The 17,340-nt window shown below is 40.6% G+C and overlaps 1 protein-coding gene across 1 annotated transcript; it reads right to left on the reverse strand.

Moving 5' to 3' along the window:
• Positions 1-843: 843 nt before the first annotated feature.
• LOC139416137 (ETS homologous factor-like) lies at positions 844-16,929 on the reverse strand. The gene is made up of 9 exons (XM_071164465.1): positions 16,780-16,929; positions 7,319-7,424; positions 6,866-7,123; positions 6,470-6,526; positions 3,864-3,905; positions 3,696-3,758; positions 3,128-3,157; positions 2,779-2,974; positions 844-1,104 (listed from the first exon to the last, which is right to left on the reverse strand). The coding sequence occupies exons 2-9, from the start codon at positions 7,413-7,415 to the stop codon at positions 1,005-1,007; spliced, it is 843 nt and encodes a 280-aa protein (XP_071020566.1). The 5' UTR covers positions 7,416-7,424; positions 16,780-16,929; the 3' UTR covers positions 844-1,004.
• Positions 16,930-17,340: the final 411 nt, after the last annotated feature.

The following is a 17,340-nucleotide window of genomic DNA, read 5'->3' on the forward strand; positions in this document are numbered from 1 at the left end:
TAGGACACAGAAATTAATTTGCAAACACATGTATTTTCTGTTGTGGCACAACGTCAGTGAAATTCAGTACCTATAGTCTTCGGTTCTCTATCCATGGAATTACTCCACTGCGCAACCAGGATGGAGCTAGCATGCTATGTTCATTTTAGTCTATTCAAACAGACCCCATTTGAAAGGAAACAGGCATTAATAAAGATCAGGTGTGACCAAAAAGTGGGCGAGGCCAACACACCTGAACACACTTAACAACATTGAGGATAAAGAGTTTTGTTGATGCTAAGAATGAAATGTTTTTAAATAACATTCTTAGAAAGTTATTTGAATGTTACTAATGTTCTTGTGGTTTTTATGGAACATTTTCTTAACGTTCTGAGAACATGACTTTAAAAATAACCATGATGAAACCTGCAGAAAACATTATGCTGAAGTACTGAAAATCCCACAGAAGACTGTTGTTTCTTAACATTCTCTGAACTATTTGAGAACATTCCCAATGTCAAAGTAGTTGGAGAACATTCCTAGAACATTACCAAAATTGACATTAAATCCAACCATGTTTGAACTTTTAGGAAACATTCAGTTAAAGTAATGAAATACCAAGATTATAAAAAAAAAAAATCAAAGTTCCTTTAAATGTGCCGAGAATGTTCCACAGTCACGCAACTATCCTGCACCATTCCCAGAAAGTTGTAGGAAGGTTGTATGCAAAATAACCATATGACAACCCCGCTGTCACCAAGCTCTAAGAAACATTTGGTTCTCAGAACATTTATGTGCTAGCTGGGTAAGCAATTAAATGTAAAATGTAGTCTTGCTTAACCAAATGTAAACATATCATACAAAAACTCCTACAAATGTCAAGAGTTGCAACAAGGCATTCTGCTCCTCTTTGTAAAACAACAACATAGTAACACATCACAGTGACACATTAAAATAAAAAACAAACATAAATAGACAGGCAAAAAAAAGGCACAAAATAGTGGAGAGGTGTGCTCCAGACTCTTTTACTTTTCTGACTCCCTCCATCCTTGTGCATTTTTCCCAAACTTGTAGACCAGCCTTCGGCCATCCACGTGTTCCAGGATTTCCCGTTTGTAGTAATATCTGGAAAGGTATGGACAGGGAGGTTAATGGAACAGCCAAAATGACTGCCTTCTTAAGATGCGAACCAGGAAATATACAGTGGGGCAAAAAAGTATTTTAGTCAGCCACCAATTGTGCAAGTTCTCCCACTTAAAAAGGTGAGAGAGGCCTGTAATTGTCATCATAGGTACACTTCAACTATGACAGACAAAATGAGAAAAAAAATCCAGAAAATCACTGTGTAGGATTTTTTATGAATTTATTTGCAAATTATGGTGGAAAATAAGTATTTGGTCAATAACAAAAGTTTATCTCAATACTTTGTTATATACCCTTTGTTGGCAATGACAGAGGTCAAACGTTTTCTGTAAGTCTCCACAAGGTTTTCACACACTGTTGTTGGTATTTTGGCCCATTCCTCCATGCAGATCTCCTCTAGAGCAGTGATGTTTTGGGGCTGTTGCTGGGCAACACGGACTTCAACTCACTCCAAAGATTTTCTATGGGGTTGAGATCTGGAGACTGGTTAGGCCACTCCAGGACCTTGAAATGCTTCTTACGAAGCCACTCCTTCGTTGCCCGGGCGGTGTGTTTGGGATCATTGTCATGCTGAAAGACCCAGCCCCGTTTTATCTTCAATGCCCTTGCTGATGGAAGCAGGTTTTCACTCAAAATCTCACGATACATGGCCCCATTCATTCTTTCCTTTACACGGATCAGTCGTCCTGGTCCCTTTGCAGAAAAACAGCCCCAAAGCATGATGTTTCCACCCCTATGCTTCACAGTAGGTATGGTGTTCTTTGGATGCAACTCAACATTCTTTGTCCTCCAAACACGACGAGTTGAGTTTTTACCAAAAAGTTATATTTTGGTTTCATCTGACCATATGACATTCTCCCAATCTTCTTCTGGATCATCCAAATGCTCTCTAGCAAACTTCAGACGGGCCTGGACATGTACTGGCTTAAGCAGGGGGACACGTCTGGCACTGCAGGATTTGAGTCCCTGGCGGCGTAGTGTGTTACTGATGGTAGGCTTTTTACTTTGGTCCCAGCTCTCTGCAGGTCATTCACTAGGTCCCCCCGTGTGGTTCTGGGATTTTTGCTCACCGTTCTTGTGATCATTTTGACCCGACGGGGTGAGATCTTGCATGGAGCCCCATATCGAGGGAGATTATCAGTGGTCTTGTATGTCTTCCGTTTCCTAATAATTGCTCCCACAGTTGATTTCTTCAAACCTGGTGCAGGTCTACAATTTTGTTTCTGGTGTCCTTTGACAGCTCTTTGGTCTTGGCCATAGTGGAGTTTGGACAGTGACTGTTTAAGGTTGTGGACAGGTGTCTTTTATACTGATAACAAGTTCAAACAGATGCCATCAATACAGGTAACGAGTGGAGGACAGAGGAGCCTCTTAAAGAAGAAGTTACGGGTCTGTGAGAGCCAGAAATCTTGCTTGTTTGTAGGTGACCAAATACATATTTTCCACCATAATTTGCAAATAAATTCATTAAAAATCCTACAATGTGATTTTCTGGATTTTTTTCTCATTTTGTCTGTCATAGTTGAAGTGTACCTATGATGAAAATTACAGGCCTCTCTCATCTTTTTAAGTGGGAGAACTTGCACAATTGTTGGCTGACTAAATACTTTTTTGCCCCACTGTACATCAAAACACCCAAATTCCTTCAGTCTTTACCTCATAGCTCGGCTGAGCTTCTCGTAGGTCATGCTGCTGTTGTTCTTCTTCTTGCCCCACAGCTGAGCAACAGCCTCTGAATTGAGGAAACGGAACACGCCATCTGTCCGGTCCTCCCACTTGAGCAGGCCTGAGTTCCGCTCTGGGTTCAAAAGAATGTCCCTAATGAACTCCCACAGGTGGGTCCCCCGGAGGTCTGAGGAGAAACACATGAGTGGTGGCATTAGAACAATCTACTGCATATCAGTTATAGCATAGGCAAAACATTCAGCATGTAGCCATCATCTGATTGAGCATTTACATTAAAAGATAATGAACGATAGTATTGAAGATGATAAATACTACTCACTGTGTTTTTTGATCTGATGAGGGCGACTGTCTGAAAGTAAATTAATAGTGATGCTCACAGCAAGTTAAAATGAAGACATTCAATATATTTGGTACATGTGACAATCAAACTAACTAGTGGGTCTAGCATCATAGTAGTCCAACCAACTAATCAAACAGAGCTTTAACCCATACGTGTTTAACACTTGTACTGCTGTCTTACTCATTCCATATGAATTCTATGGAACCCAATACTGTACAATTACATGGGTGTGGGAAACATTTACAGGATGAGTTTGTTCAGTTGTATCGTCATACATTGTTTGCTCAGTCGCATTGTTTAGTGAAGGAGTAAACTCAGCTGGCCCATTCCCAAAACTGTCACTTACTGAACGTTCATGGACTTCAATAGCCTTGAATTGCCACTTTGCTCAATGATGTCTTATGTTTCAAATTCACATTGGTGCAGCAAAAATGTATTTGGGGACTAGGCTACTGGAGATCTAGATCTAAGTCTTCTTATGGCTTGGGTGTTGTTCCAATGTCTTTGTTTACATAATGTTTATAGGTTTTCAGTCCTCATCCTTTACCTGGACTTGAGGTAGTGGGTGATGCCACAGGTGCGAGACATTGACATGAGGGATCAAAAATGTCTAAAAAGTAAAGACATGTCAACATATAAAAAATGATGCTGTCCGTAAGTTTGTTAAAATGTTGCATTTTTAAGTCTCTCCTATCCATTTCAATGTGGTACCTACCTGCAGGATATATGCTAGGTTCTGGGAATGGACAAGGGAAATCTGAGGAGAGGAGAGCACATAAAGCTTACATTTACTTAAAAAGAGGCATAAAGTAACATCTCAAGAGTTTATTGAAATCACAGACTAGATTTTTTATAAATATACAGTACCAGTCAAAAGTGTGGACACCTACTGATTCCAGGTTTTTATTTTATTTTTACTATTTTCAACATTGTAGAATAGTAGTGAAGACATCAGAACTATGAAATAACACATACGGAATCATGTAGTAACCAAAAAAGTGCTAAACAAATCAAAATATATTTTCTATTTCAGCTTCTTCAAAGTAGCCACGCTATGCTTTGACAGCTTTGCATACTCTTGGCATTATTTAACCAGCTTCATGAGGTAGTCACCTGGAATGCATTTTAGTTACCGGTGTGCCTTGTTAATAGTTATTTTGTGGAATTTCTTTAATTCTTTTCTGCGTTTGAGCCAATCAGTTGTGTTGTGACAAGGTAGGGGTGGTATACAGAAGATAGCCGTATTTGGTAAAATACCAAGTAAATATTATGGCAAGAACAGCTGAAATAAGAATAAAATGACAGTCCATTAGTACTTTAAGGCATGAAGGTCAGTCAATGTGGAAAATTTCAAGAACTTTGAAAGTTTGTTGCAAAAACCATCGAGAGCTATGATGAAACTGGCTCTCATGAGGACCGCCACAGGAAAGGAAGACCCAGAGTTACCTCTGTTGCAGAGGATAAGTTAGTTACCAACCTCAGAAATTGCATCCCAAATAAATGCTTCACAGAGTTCAAGTAACAGACGTATCTCAACATCGACTGTGTGAATCAGAAGAAGCAAAGAAATCACTACTAAAGGACACCAGTAATAAGAGACTTGCTTGGGCCAAGAAACATGAGCAATGGACATTAGACCGGTGGAAATCTGTCCTTAGGTCTGATGAGTCCAAATTTGAGATTTTTGGAAGACACAGAGTAGGTGAACGGATGATCTCTGCGTGTGTAGTTCCCACCATGATGCATGGATGAGGAGGAGGTGTGATAGTGTGGGGGTGCTTTTCTGGTGACACTGTCAGTGATTTACTTACAATTCAAGGCACACTTAACCAGCATGACGACCACAGAATTCTGCAGCAATACACCATCTCATCTCATTTGCGCTTAGTGGGATTATCATTTGTTTTTCAACAGGAAAATGGCCTAAAACACACCTCCAGGCTGTGTAAGGGCTATTTGACCAAGAAGGAGAGTAATGGAGTGCTGCATCAGATGACCTGGCTTCCACAATCACCCGGACTCAACCCAAATGAATGGCTTGGGATGAGTTGGACCACAGTGAAGGAGTGAAGGAAGAGCAGCCAACAAGTGCTCAGCATATGTGGGAACTCCTTGAAGATGGTTGGGAAAGCATTCCAGGTGAAGCTGATTGAGAGAATGCCAAGATTGTGCAAGCTGTTATCAAGGCAAAGCATGTCTACCTTGAATAATCTAAAATATATTATATACTTTTTTGTTACTATATGATTCCATATGTGTTATTTCATAGTTTTGATGTCTTCACTAAAATGTAGAATATATAAAGAAAAACCCATGAGTAGGTGTGTCCAAACTTTTGAATAGTACTGTATATTCTTAGACCGCAAATTGACCGCAGAAGCCTAAACAGATATATTTGTCTAAAACATAATGATTTCAACCAAATTATTTCATTTAAAAAAAACTTTTTACACCCCTTTATTCCCAATTGTCATGATATCCAGTTGGTAGTTAGACTTGTCCCATCGTTGCAACTCCCGTACGGACATAATTTCAAACCTTGATTACATTTGGGAATATTGTCCTGCTTATGGTGCTGTCTTTTGGATAGGATGTTAAAACGCTTGTGCTGACACTCTGTAGTCATTTAAATTCCCATGGCGGTTATTGTAAAAGTAGAGGTGTTCACCCCGGTGTTATGGCTAAATTCCCAACCTGGCCACATTCCATCATGGCCACCTAATCATCCTCCTCATTCTTAATTGGCATATATCACTCCTCACCTCTCCACATGATAACTGATGTGTGGTGAGAGTTCTAGTACAAAATGGTCGCCGTGTATAACTGAAGTGGGTGCTACACATTGATGGCGGATGAGGTGAGTTGAGTTTCCCCCTTCTACTGTATGCAAAGCGCTTTGAGTACCTCAGTATTCATTATTATTATTTGTATACGATCACATATGTCTCTCTATTATGCGTGTGAATGCTTGGGAAAATATTTCCAAATTAAAATCACTTGGAACTGCTTTTTTGTTGTTTTTAGTCTTTTAATTCCAACAATGTAAATTCAACAAAACATTATTATTTTTTTTGTTGTTGTTGCTTGGGGCCAAATAAAACTACCCCCAGGCCAAATCCAGCACAAGGCCCGCCAGTTTGGGAACCCTGATCTAGATTCTCTATAGACTCCCCGTTCTCTAAGAGGGTCTGAAGCATTGTATATATTCTATAACTTTATATATTACAATTTTATAAGCATACAACAGTGCATTTTGAATAAAGGACGTGAAAACAATGTACTACATCCTCTCTGGGTTTGTATGCTTTTGATAGCTCTTACCATCTGGCTCTGATTTGATAATGTCCACTGGGTTAAACTCCATTCCAGGATACTGTCCTGTGTAGGGATGACAGGGAGAAACAAGAGGTCATTGTTATTTCACTGACAGTAACAACAACCTTCTTTATTTTGTGTTGTATGTAATCCAACTTGATGCTTAAATCCTTGATCCTTCCACCGTACACTGGTTCAACTGTCTTTTCTTGTTTGTTTGTGGTTTTCTAACCAACTCAAATAATGTTGAAATTAAATAATACATTCAAAGATCTGAAGACCAAATTTATCACTAACAGTATGTTTTTACAATACATGGCCAGACCTGGCCTCCATTCTGATTAATATAAGACACTAACAATAACAGAGGACGTTACAGCTTTGTCCAATGTGTGAACCTACCCCTCCATTTGAGCTCGTTGAGGCTTTGGTAGAGGATAGGCCCCACGGTGCCCGCGGCCCGTGTGAAGTCCTGGTAGGTCATGCTGCACAGTTGATGGCCGTCCACGTCAAAGTTCTGGAAGTGGATGCTGGCAGCGTCAATCTGGTGCATGTCCACCATCTGCTGCAGCCACTGCCACACCAGGTACTTTGACCAATACTGAGGCTTGTAGTCCTGGGACCACAGGCGACTGGTGTAACCGGGCATCACTGTGGAAACTGGGGATAGGGTTGAAGATAGAGATTAGGTGCGTTTTGTAATAGCTGTGAGTAGCATATCAAATATTTAATCTTCGAGTGTGCTGGGGGTTTTGTGAAAAAATATTAACTCTGGCTAACCCAGGTACTTGTAAATAATTAAACCAGCAGAGCAATTTACTGAAAGAGCCATTGAGTAACCAAACAAGTCCTCACTGTCTGGGCAGGGGTAGGAGCTCCATGTTGTGGGCAGCTGGCTCTCAATGCTGGCAGTGGAAGGGATGCTCATGATACAGGTGGTATGACGGACCATGGTCCAGAGCTGGGGGAGAAAGACACGTACAGTCAGTAGGGAGTAAAACTCCAAACAAGGTGATTGGTAGGCTGCCATGTAATCACACACAGAGCACATAGACAGTGTTATTCCCCATAGTGAGTTGAGATGTTTGCAAATGAGATATTTCTAAATTACAACATTGACAGTTGTGAAAGTGCAGGAGTTAGTATAGGGAGAGTGTGGGTGTCTGTTTTGCATACATACACAGTGCATTCGGAAAGTATTTAGACCCCTTGAATTCAACTATTTGTTATGCTACAGCCTTATTATAAAAATGATTAAATTGTTTTTTTCCCCTTCATCAATCTACACACAATACCCCATAATAACAAAGTAAAAACAGGTTTTTAGAATTTTATGCAAATTAACAATAAATAAAAAATGATATCACATGTACATAAGTATTCAGACCCTTTACTTAGTATTTATTTGAAACACCTTAGGGAGTTATCACAGCCTCGAGTCTTCTTGGATATGACGCTACAAGCTTGGCACACCTGTATTTGGTGTTGGCGCCCCCCCTTGGGTTGTGCCGTGGCGGAGGTCTTTGTGGGCTATACTCGGCCTTGTCTCAGGATGGTAGGTTGGTGGTTGAAGATATCCCTCTAGTGGTGTGGGGGCTGTGCTTTGGCAAAGTGGGTGGGGTTATATCCTTCCTGTTTGGCCCTGTCCGGGGGTGTCCTCGGATGGGGCCACAGTGTCTCCTGACCCCTCCTGTCTCAGCCGCCAGTATTTATGCTGCAGTAGTTTATGTTTCGGGGGTATAGAGTCAGTTTGTTATATCTGGAGTACTTCTCCTGTCCTATTCGGTGTCCTGTGTGAATTTAAGTGTGGTCTCTCTAATTCTCTCTTTCTCTCTTTCTTTCTCTCTCTCGGACCTGAGCTCTAGGACCATGCCTCAGGACTACCTGACATGATGACTCCTTGCTGTCCCCAGTCCACCTGGTCGTGCTGCTGCTCCAGTTTCAACTGTTCTGCCTTATTATTATTGGACCATGCTGGTCACTCATGAACATTTGAACATCTTGGCCATGTTCTGTTATAATCTCCACCCGGCACATCCAGAAGAGGACTGGCCACCCCACATAGCCTGGTTCCTCTCTAGGTTTCTTCCTAGGTTTTGGCCTTTCTAGGGAGTTTTTCCTAGCCACCGTGCTTCTACACCTGCATTGCTTGCTGTTTGGGGTGTTAGGCTGGGTTTCTGTACAGCACTTTGATATATCAGCTGATGTACGAAGGGCTATAGAAATACATTTGATTTGATTTGATATTTGGGGAGTTTCTCCCATTCTTCTCTGCAGATCCTCTCAAGCTCTGTCATGTTGGATGGGGAGCGTTGCAGCACATCTATTTTCAGGTCTCTCCAGAGATGTTCAATCGTATTCAAGTCCGGGCTCTGGCTGGGCCACTTAAGGATCTCTCTGTACTTTGCTCCGTTCATCTTTCCCTCGATCTTGACTAGTCCAGTCCCTGCTGTTGAAAAACATCCCCACAGCATGTTGCTACCACAACCACGCTTCACCGTAGGGATGGTGCCAGGTTTCCTCCATACATGATGCTTGGCATTCAGGCCAAAGAGTTCAATCTTGGTTTCATCAGACCAGAGAATCTTGTTTCTCATGGTCTGATAGTCTTTAGGTGCCTTTTGGCAAACTCTAAGCATGCTGTCATGTGCCTTTTACTGAGGAGTGGCTTCCGTCTGGCCACTCTACCATAAAGGCCTGATTGGTGGAGTGCTGCAGTGATAGTTGTCCTTCTGGAACGTTTCCCATCTCTCCAGATGAACTCTGAAGCTCTGTCAGAATGACCATTGGGTTCTTGGTCACCTCCCTGACGAAGGCACTTCTCCCTTGATTGCTCAGTTAGGAAGATTCTTGTTGGTTCCAAACTTCTTCCATTTAAGAAAAATATAGGCCACTATGTTCTTGGAGACCTTCAATGCTACAGACATTGTTTGGTACCCTTCCCCAGATCTGTGCCTCAACAAAATTCTGTCTCTGAGCTCCACGGACAATTCCTTCAACCTCATGGCTTGGTTTTTGCTCTGACATGCACTGTCAACTGTGGGACCTTATATAGACATATGTGCCTTTCCAAATTATGTCCAATTAATTGAATTTATCACAAGTTAACTCCAAGTTGTAGAAACATCTCAAGGATTATAAATTGAAACAGGACAAACCTGAGCATAATTTTGAGTCTCAAAGGGTCTGAATGCTTATGTAAATAAGGTGTTTGTTTTTTATTTATTTTAATACATTTGTAAAAAAAAATCTGTTTTTTTGCTTCATCATTATGGGTATTGTGTGCAGATTAATGAGGGATTTAAAAAAAAATCAATTTTAGAATAAGGGTGTAACGTGACAAAATGGGGAAAAGTCAAGGGGTCTGAATACTTTCTGATTGCACTGTATGCCTATTTGTTTTTCTGATGGTAGAATGAATGGGGTTAGTTGCATTCAATGACGTGATACTCCCGGTGTTTGGAAGGCGGCCCATGTACTTTCCCTTCACAAAGGTTGCGGCCTATTTCTAATCTTTCTTGCCAAGCTAAAATATTAGAATCCTTGATTCATTCTCAGCTAAGATCTTTGTTATCTTTGAAATGTATTCTAAATGCACACTACATGACGAAAAGTATGTGGACCATTTGCATTAATTATGAGTTGGTGCTCAATTTACTGCTATAACAGACTCCACTCTTCTGGGAATGCTTTCCACTAGAATGTGGAACATTGTTGCTAGGACCTGCTTCCATTCAGACACAAGAGCATTAGCAAGGTCTGGCAATGATGTTGGGCGATTAGGCTTGGCAAGCAGTCAGCATTCTGATTCATCCCAAAGGTGTCCGATGAGGTTGAGGTCAGGGCTCTGTGTAGGCAAATCAAGTTCTTCCACACCGATCTCGACAAACCATTTCTGTATGGACCTCGCTTTGTGCACGGGGCATTGTCATGCTGAAACAGGAAAGGGCCTTCCTTAAACTGTTGCCACAAAGTTGGAAGCACAGATTTGTGTAGAATGTCATTGTATGATGTAGCATTAAGATTTCCCATCACTTGAACTAAGGGGCCTAGTTGGAACCATGAAAAATAGCTCCAGACCGTTATTTGTCCTCCACCAAGCTTTACAATTGGCACTGTGCGTTGGGGTAGGTAACGTTCCCCTGGCTTCCGCCAAACCCAGATTCATCCTTCGGACTTCCAGGCGGTGAAGCGTGATTCATCACTCCAGAGAACACGTTTCCACTGCTCCAGATTCCAATGGCGACGAGCTTTACACAACTTCAGCCAACTCTTGGCATTGCGCATGGTGATCGTAGGCTTGTGTACAGCTGCTCGCCCTTGAAAACCCATTTCATTAAACTCCCGATGAACAGTTCTTGTGCTGACGTTGTTTCCAGAGGCAGTTTGGAACTCACTAGTGAGTGTTGGAACTGAGGACAGCACTACGTGCTTCAGCACTCGGTGATCCCATTCTGTGTTGCTCTTTAGAAAGGCCATTTTACTGCAAATGTTTGAGCATGGAGATTGCATGGCTTTTTTTATACACCTGTTTATACACCTGGCAGCAACGGTGTGTCTGAAATAGTCCAATCTACTAATTTGAAGGGGTGTCCACAATTTTTTTATACACAGTATAGTGTTCATCATTCAGGTTTTTGATCAGGTCATAGCACAATTTCTGCTTCATCCCTAGGTATAAATGATGTGGTTACCTGCATGGATAAAAATCAACATTATTCTGCCCTCTTCATTGACCTGGTAAAGGCTTTCGAAACTGTTGATCACTCAATGCTAATTCAGAGGCTTTCCTCAATTGGCCTAGAACAGGTTGCATGTAATTGGCTTAAAAATTGCTTGACAGATAGAACTCGATGTATATCTACTGATGGTGTTAAATCAGGTTCCCTTACAGAAGGAGTCCCGCAGCAATCGATTCTGGGTCCTGTGCTTTTTACTGTTAACATTAACTATCGACCATCGTTAAAAAAATGTGACCTAAACTTGTATGCCGATGATACTGTTGTGTATGCTATTGCCCCCACAGTTGAAAAGGCTCTATCTATACTACAGTCTTCCTTCATTGTATTATACAAAAACTTTATTGACCAGAAATGAGTACTGACTAAAGGTCAAACTAAATATATTTTGTTCTCTAGAGCGCATACAATTAAGTCTGATGATTTATGCATATGCACTTTGGATGGTGTCTATTGATCGTGTCCGTGCTTACAAATATCTGGGAATCTGGATTGATGAAAAGCTGTCTTTTAAAAAGCATAATGATGAGTTAAGAAGTTGAGAATTAAAATTGGCTTCTTCTATAGAAATAGGTATTGCCTCTGGCTAAATAGTATAAAGCAGATTACTCAGTCGATGTTCCTATCGGTCCTACACTATGACGACATCATCTATATGGACACAGCTGCCACTTCTTTAAAGCCATTAGATGCAGTTTATCATAACGCACTGCACTTTATTACGGGCGACAAATTTAGTACTAATCACTGCATTCTCCACCAGCAAGTTGGTTGGCCCCATTTTGACTTTAATGACACATTTAAAGTTGACAAACAAGTTAATGAAGGTCCAAAGAATTGAAGTTCCATTGTAAAAGTAAATGCAACACAAATAACATCAGTGAATATTTATAGAAAGACAGTAGTGCTACAGTACTGTATGTGAACCATGGTATACAATCCCTTGACTGTCTGTGAAGTGTTGGCCATAGTGGGTCAACAACATGGTTACGTTCATTGAACTGTTGTTGAGAAAACCGTTCACCACAACCATATTTGCATTCAATATGTAAATATATACTATGTGCTGAGGTGTATTTATGTCTGTAATAAAGCCCTTTTGTGGGGAAAAAGTCATTCTGATTGGCTGGGCCTGGCTCCCCATTGCGCACCTGTCCAGTCATGTGAAATCCATAGATTAGGGCCAAATGAATCTATTTCCTTATATGAACTGTAGCTCAATAAAATCTTTGAAATTGTTACATGTTGCATTCATTGTTTTGTTCAGTATACATTATTAAAGTTGGAGGTCGGCACTGAGGCCTGTGACGAGTATATAAGAGGAAGGCGGAGTGTCTGCACCACAGTACTTGCAATGACTTTGTCACATATTTTAGTGTTTGTTGAGTCCAGGGGTTTCCAAACTTTTCTGTTTCGTGACCAAGCAATTGAGGTTTCTTTTGAGTCTCAACCCACCATAAAGTTTGAACAGTGAAAAAAACATACAATAACCAAAGAATAAGCAAAACATGTATTAATAATAAATTATACTGTCTTCCTCAATCCAAAACCAGTTTCCCAAGAACTTGAGTCAAGATCCCTGAGTATGATTTTCACTAGAGGTATATGGCCTTTGACAGTTCAGGCCAAGTGTTGGGTTCAGATCTAGATCCTATTGACATCTTGCCAAGCCTTGCCAAATGTACGCTTTAGGTTACCATCAGTGCAGTCTACTGTCTGTTTGCCTGCTGTCTAGTCTAAGCAGCCTAAAGACTGTACATGTGAGTAGACTGCTGGCATTGTATTCCTGAATGTTTAGTTAGGGACATGCTATCATCAGGTCTAGTTTCTATAGTCTCCTGGACGGTTGAAGGTTAACTTGTTAACGATACATGGTGTGTACTATTCAGGGATGAGTCATAAAGTTCCATGTTAGCTAGACAAAGTGCTTTGGAAACTCACCTCTGATCAATATTCACTGACTGTGCATATCACCAAATAAACAAAGTTTCATAACATAATTATGTAAAACCATGAGGAAAGACTTAAAGATGAAGGAAGTGAACAGACAATAGTATGATCACTGATCAATGTCACTTCAGGTAAGCAACAAGCAAGTGCAGGCAGGTCACTCTTTCCTGGCTCTGAAGTGTCTGAGGACAGATACACTGTGGAGTTTTATATCAACTGATGCAAGTTACAACCAATGCTAGGTGATTACTGTAGAGTAGGTTATAATCAGGTACAGTCATTCAACCTAAAACAAAACAGCAGTGATTGAAAGTACCCAACTGTCACACTTGAGTGAAAGAAAAGATACCTTAATAGAAAATGACTCAAGTAAAAGTGAAAGTTACCTAGTTAAAAACTACTTGAGTAAAAGTCTACAATTATTTTGTTTTAAATATACTTTAGTTTTAAAGTACATAGTAATTGCAAAAAATACTTAAGTATCAAAAGTAAAAGTAAAAATAATTCCTTATGTTAAGTAAACCAGACGGCATGTGTTTTTTAAATACTTTTTTTACGGATAGCCAGGGGCACACTCCAACACTCAGACATATTTTACAAACGTAGCATTTGTTTTTAGTGAGTCCACAAGATCAGAGACAGTAGAGATGACCATTGATGTTCTCTTGATACGTTTGTGATTTGGAACATTTTCCTGTCCTGCCAACCTTTCAAAATCGAATGAGTACCTTTTGGTGTACAGGGAAAATGTACGTAGTAAAAAGTAAATAATTTTCTTTAGGAATGTATTGAAGTAAATGTTGTAAAAAATATATAAATAGTAAAGTACAGATACCCCCAAAAAACTACTCAATTAAAAATACTTTAAAGTACTACTTCAACTGTGCGAGACGGAATCTAAAATAAAAACCCAGAAAATCACATTGTATGATTTTTAAGTAATTAATTAGCATTTTATTGCATGACATAAGTATTTGATCACCTACCAACCAGTAGGAATTCCAGCTCTCACAGACCTGTTAGTTTTTCTTTAAGAAGCCCTCCTGTTCTCAACTCGTTACCTGTATAAAAGACACCTGTCCACATTCTCAATCAAACAGACTCCAACCTCTCCACAATGGCCAAGACCAGTGAGCTGTGTAAGGACGTCGGGGTTAAAATTGTAGACCTACACAAGTCTGGGATGGGCTACAAGACAATAGGCAAGCAGCTTGGTGAGAAGGCAACAACTCTTGGCGCATTATAAGAAAATGGAAGAAGTTCAAGATGACGATCAATCACCCTCGGTCTGGGGCTACATGCAAGATCTCACCCCATGGGGCATCAATGATCACGAGGAAGGTGAGGGATCAGCCCAGAACTACACGGCAGGACCTGGTTAATGACCTGAAGAGAGCTGGGACCACAGTCTCAAAGAAAACCATTAGTAACACACTACGCCGTCATGGATTAAAATCCTGCAGCGCACACAAGGTCCCCCTTCTCAAGCGAGCGCATGTCCAGGCCCGTCTGAGGTTTGCCAATGACCATCTGGATTATCCAGAGGAGGAATGGGAGAAGGTCATGTGGTCTGATGAGACAAAAGTAGAGCTTTTTGGTCTAAACTCCACTCACCGTGTTTGGAGGAAGAGGAAGAATGAGTACAACCCCAAGAACACCATCCCAACCGTGAAGCATGGAGGTGGAAACCTCATTCTTTGGGGATGCTTTTCTGCAAAGCGGACAGGACGACTGCACCATATTCAGGGGAGGATGGATGGGGCCATGTTTCGCGAGATCTTGGCCAACAACCTCCTTCCCTCAGTAAGAGCATTGAAGATGGGTCGTGGCTAGGTCTTCCAGCATGACAAAGACCCAAAACACACAGCCAGGGCAACTAAGGAGTGGCTCCGTAAGAAGCATCGCAAGGTCCTGGAGTGGCCTAGCCAGTCTCCAGACCTGAACCCAATAGAATATCTTTGGAGGGAGCTGAAAGTCCGTATTGCCAAGCGACTGCCCTGAAACCTGAAGGATCTGGAGGTCTGTATGGAGGAGTGGGCCAAAATCCCTGCTGCAGTGTGTGCAAACCTGGTCAAGAACTATAGAAAACGTATGATCTCTGTAATTGCAAACAAAGGTTTCTGTACCAAATATTAAGTTCTGCTTTTCTGATGTATCAAATACTTATGTCATGCAATAAAATGCAAATTAATTACTTAAAAATCATACAATGTGATTTTCTGGATTTTGTTTTAGATTCCGTCTCTCACAGCATTGCTTTATAACATTTTCCAAGAGCATGCTGGAATAGAACCAATAGAACATTATGGATAATCATTTGAAAACATGAATAATATATGTTGCTCATTTTAGAAGGTTGTTTTTGCATATTTATGTGGTATAAAAAGAGCTGACCAGCATTTTGTTGTACGTCTCTTTCAAAGGGACAGTTTTTTTCTCAAAGCAAAACAGAGCCCTTACGTTGTAGAATAATAGTGAAGACATCAAAACTATGAAATAACACATTTGGAATCAAATTAGTAACCAAAAAAGGGTTAAAAACAAATCAAAATATATTTTAAATTTGAGAGTATTCAAAGTACCCACCCTTTTGCCTTGATGACAACTTTGCACGCTGTTGTTATTCTCTCAACCAGCTTCATGAGGTAGTCATCTTGAATGCATTTCAATTAACATATGGGCATTGTTAACTTAATTTGTGGAATTTCTTTCCTTCTTAATGCATTTGAGCTCATCAGTTGTGTTGTGACAAGGTAGGGGTGGTATACAGAAGATAGACCTATCTGGTAAAAGACCAAGTCCATGTTATGGCAAGAACAGCTCAAAAAAGCAAAAAGAAAGGACAGTCCATCATAACTCTTTTAATTTTAAGACATGAACGTCAGTCAATTCTGAAAATGTCAAGAACTTTGAAAGTTTCTTCAAGGTCAAATTGCTGCAAAGAAACCACTACTACACCAAAAGTAAGAAGAGACTTGCTTGAGCCAAGAAACTCAAGCAATGGTAATTAGACAGGTAGAAATCTGTCCTTTGGTCTGATGAGTCCAAATTTGAGATGAATTGAAGAATCTTCAATATAAAATCTATTTTGATTTGATTTTTGGTTACTACATGATCCCATGTGTGTTATTTACTATTAATCTGCAATGTAGAAAATAGTAAAAATGAAGTAAATGAGTAGGTCTGTCCAAACATTTGACTGGCACTGTTGATTTGCCCATGACCACGTTTACCTTGTAAACCAACGCATATGCCTTTCTCTTCAGGAATTCAAAAGCAAGCCACACAATTATTTCAAATCAGCCATCTTCTTTAACACCATATGAACAGCTCTTTAAAAGTTTTATGCTTGAAAAAGTTGAAGAAGCATTGCTGGCAATCAAAGCTTGACACAGTTAGACACATGAATCCAAACAAGCACAATCTAGTTTGAAAAGACAATTAAAGTAATGCCTACATTGCTTTGTTACAGTTAAAATACCTACTGTCTGATTAATGAAAACACCCATTCATTCCTATGCCCAGCCATTTGACATTAGATTGATTTCACTCCATTCAGTCATTATAACAGCAACTAACAACAGGAGCAAATCTGGTTGCCTAAAAATGCCTAGCATGTTTTCCTACCAGAGCTGTGGAATGGAGTCCGACCAGGCCTGTGTTCAATGGGTGTGTTGTCTCTCTCTCTCTCGCTCGTTCTTCTCTCAGATGACTTTAGGTGGGTAGCTACAGTAGCTGTGCTTCTGTACACAGGTGGGTGAAGTGTTGTTGTCAGTGCTTGCAGTTGTGCCTTTCCAACTCCAAAAACAAACATAAAAAAGTGCTTGCCCACACACACCAAGGTGCTGCTCCAGCAGTGGGTATTTTATGCTGTCAGCTTCCTTGTCCTATCCTTATCTCTCTCCAATTGGCTACGAGGGTAAGTTCATGCAAGTTAGTAATTTCGATTTGGGTGACGGAGTGAATAACAGCACACACCTGTCATAGCTTTTACTTTCACTCTGTTCACTCACTCACACACACACACACACACACACACACACACACACACACACACACACACACACACACACACACACACACACACACACACACACACACACACACACACACACACACACACACTCACACACACTCACTCACTCACTCACTCACTCACTCACTCACACACACACACACACACACACA

The sequence above is a fragment of the Oncorhynchus clarkii genome, chromosome 1 (genome assembly GCF_045791955.1).
Source record: "Oncorhynchus clarkii lewisi isolate Uvic-CL-2024 chromosome 1, UVic_Ocla_1.0, whole genome shotgun sequence".
Taxonomy (NCBI): domain Eukaryota; kingdom Metazoa; phylum Chordata; class Actinopteri; order Salmoniformes; family Salmonidae; genus Oncorhynchus; species Oncorhynchus clarkii.

Excerpts from the sequence above, each read along its gene's own strand:
- LOC139416137 (XM_071164465.1), bottom strand. The coding sequence starts at position 7,415 with ATGGTCCGTCATACCACCTGTATCATGAGCATCCCTTCCACTGCCAGC. Across the intron at positions 7,124-7,318 it reads CTCCTACCCCTGCCCAGACA|TTTCCACAGTGATGCCCGGT; the intron begins GTGAGGACTTGT and ends CCCTATCCCCAG. Across the intron at positions 2,975-3,127 it reads TCATCAGATCAAAAAACACA|ACCTCCGGGGGACCCACCTG; the intron begins GTGAGTAGTATT and ends GTTTCTCCTCAG.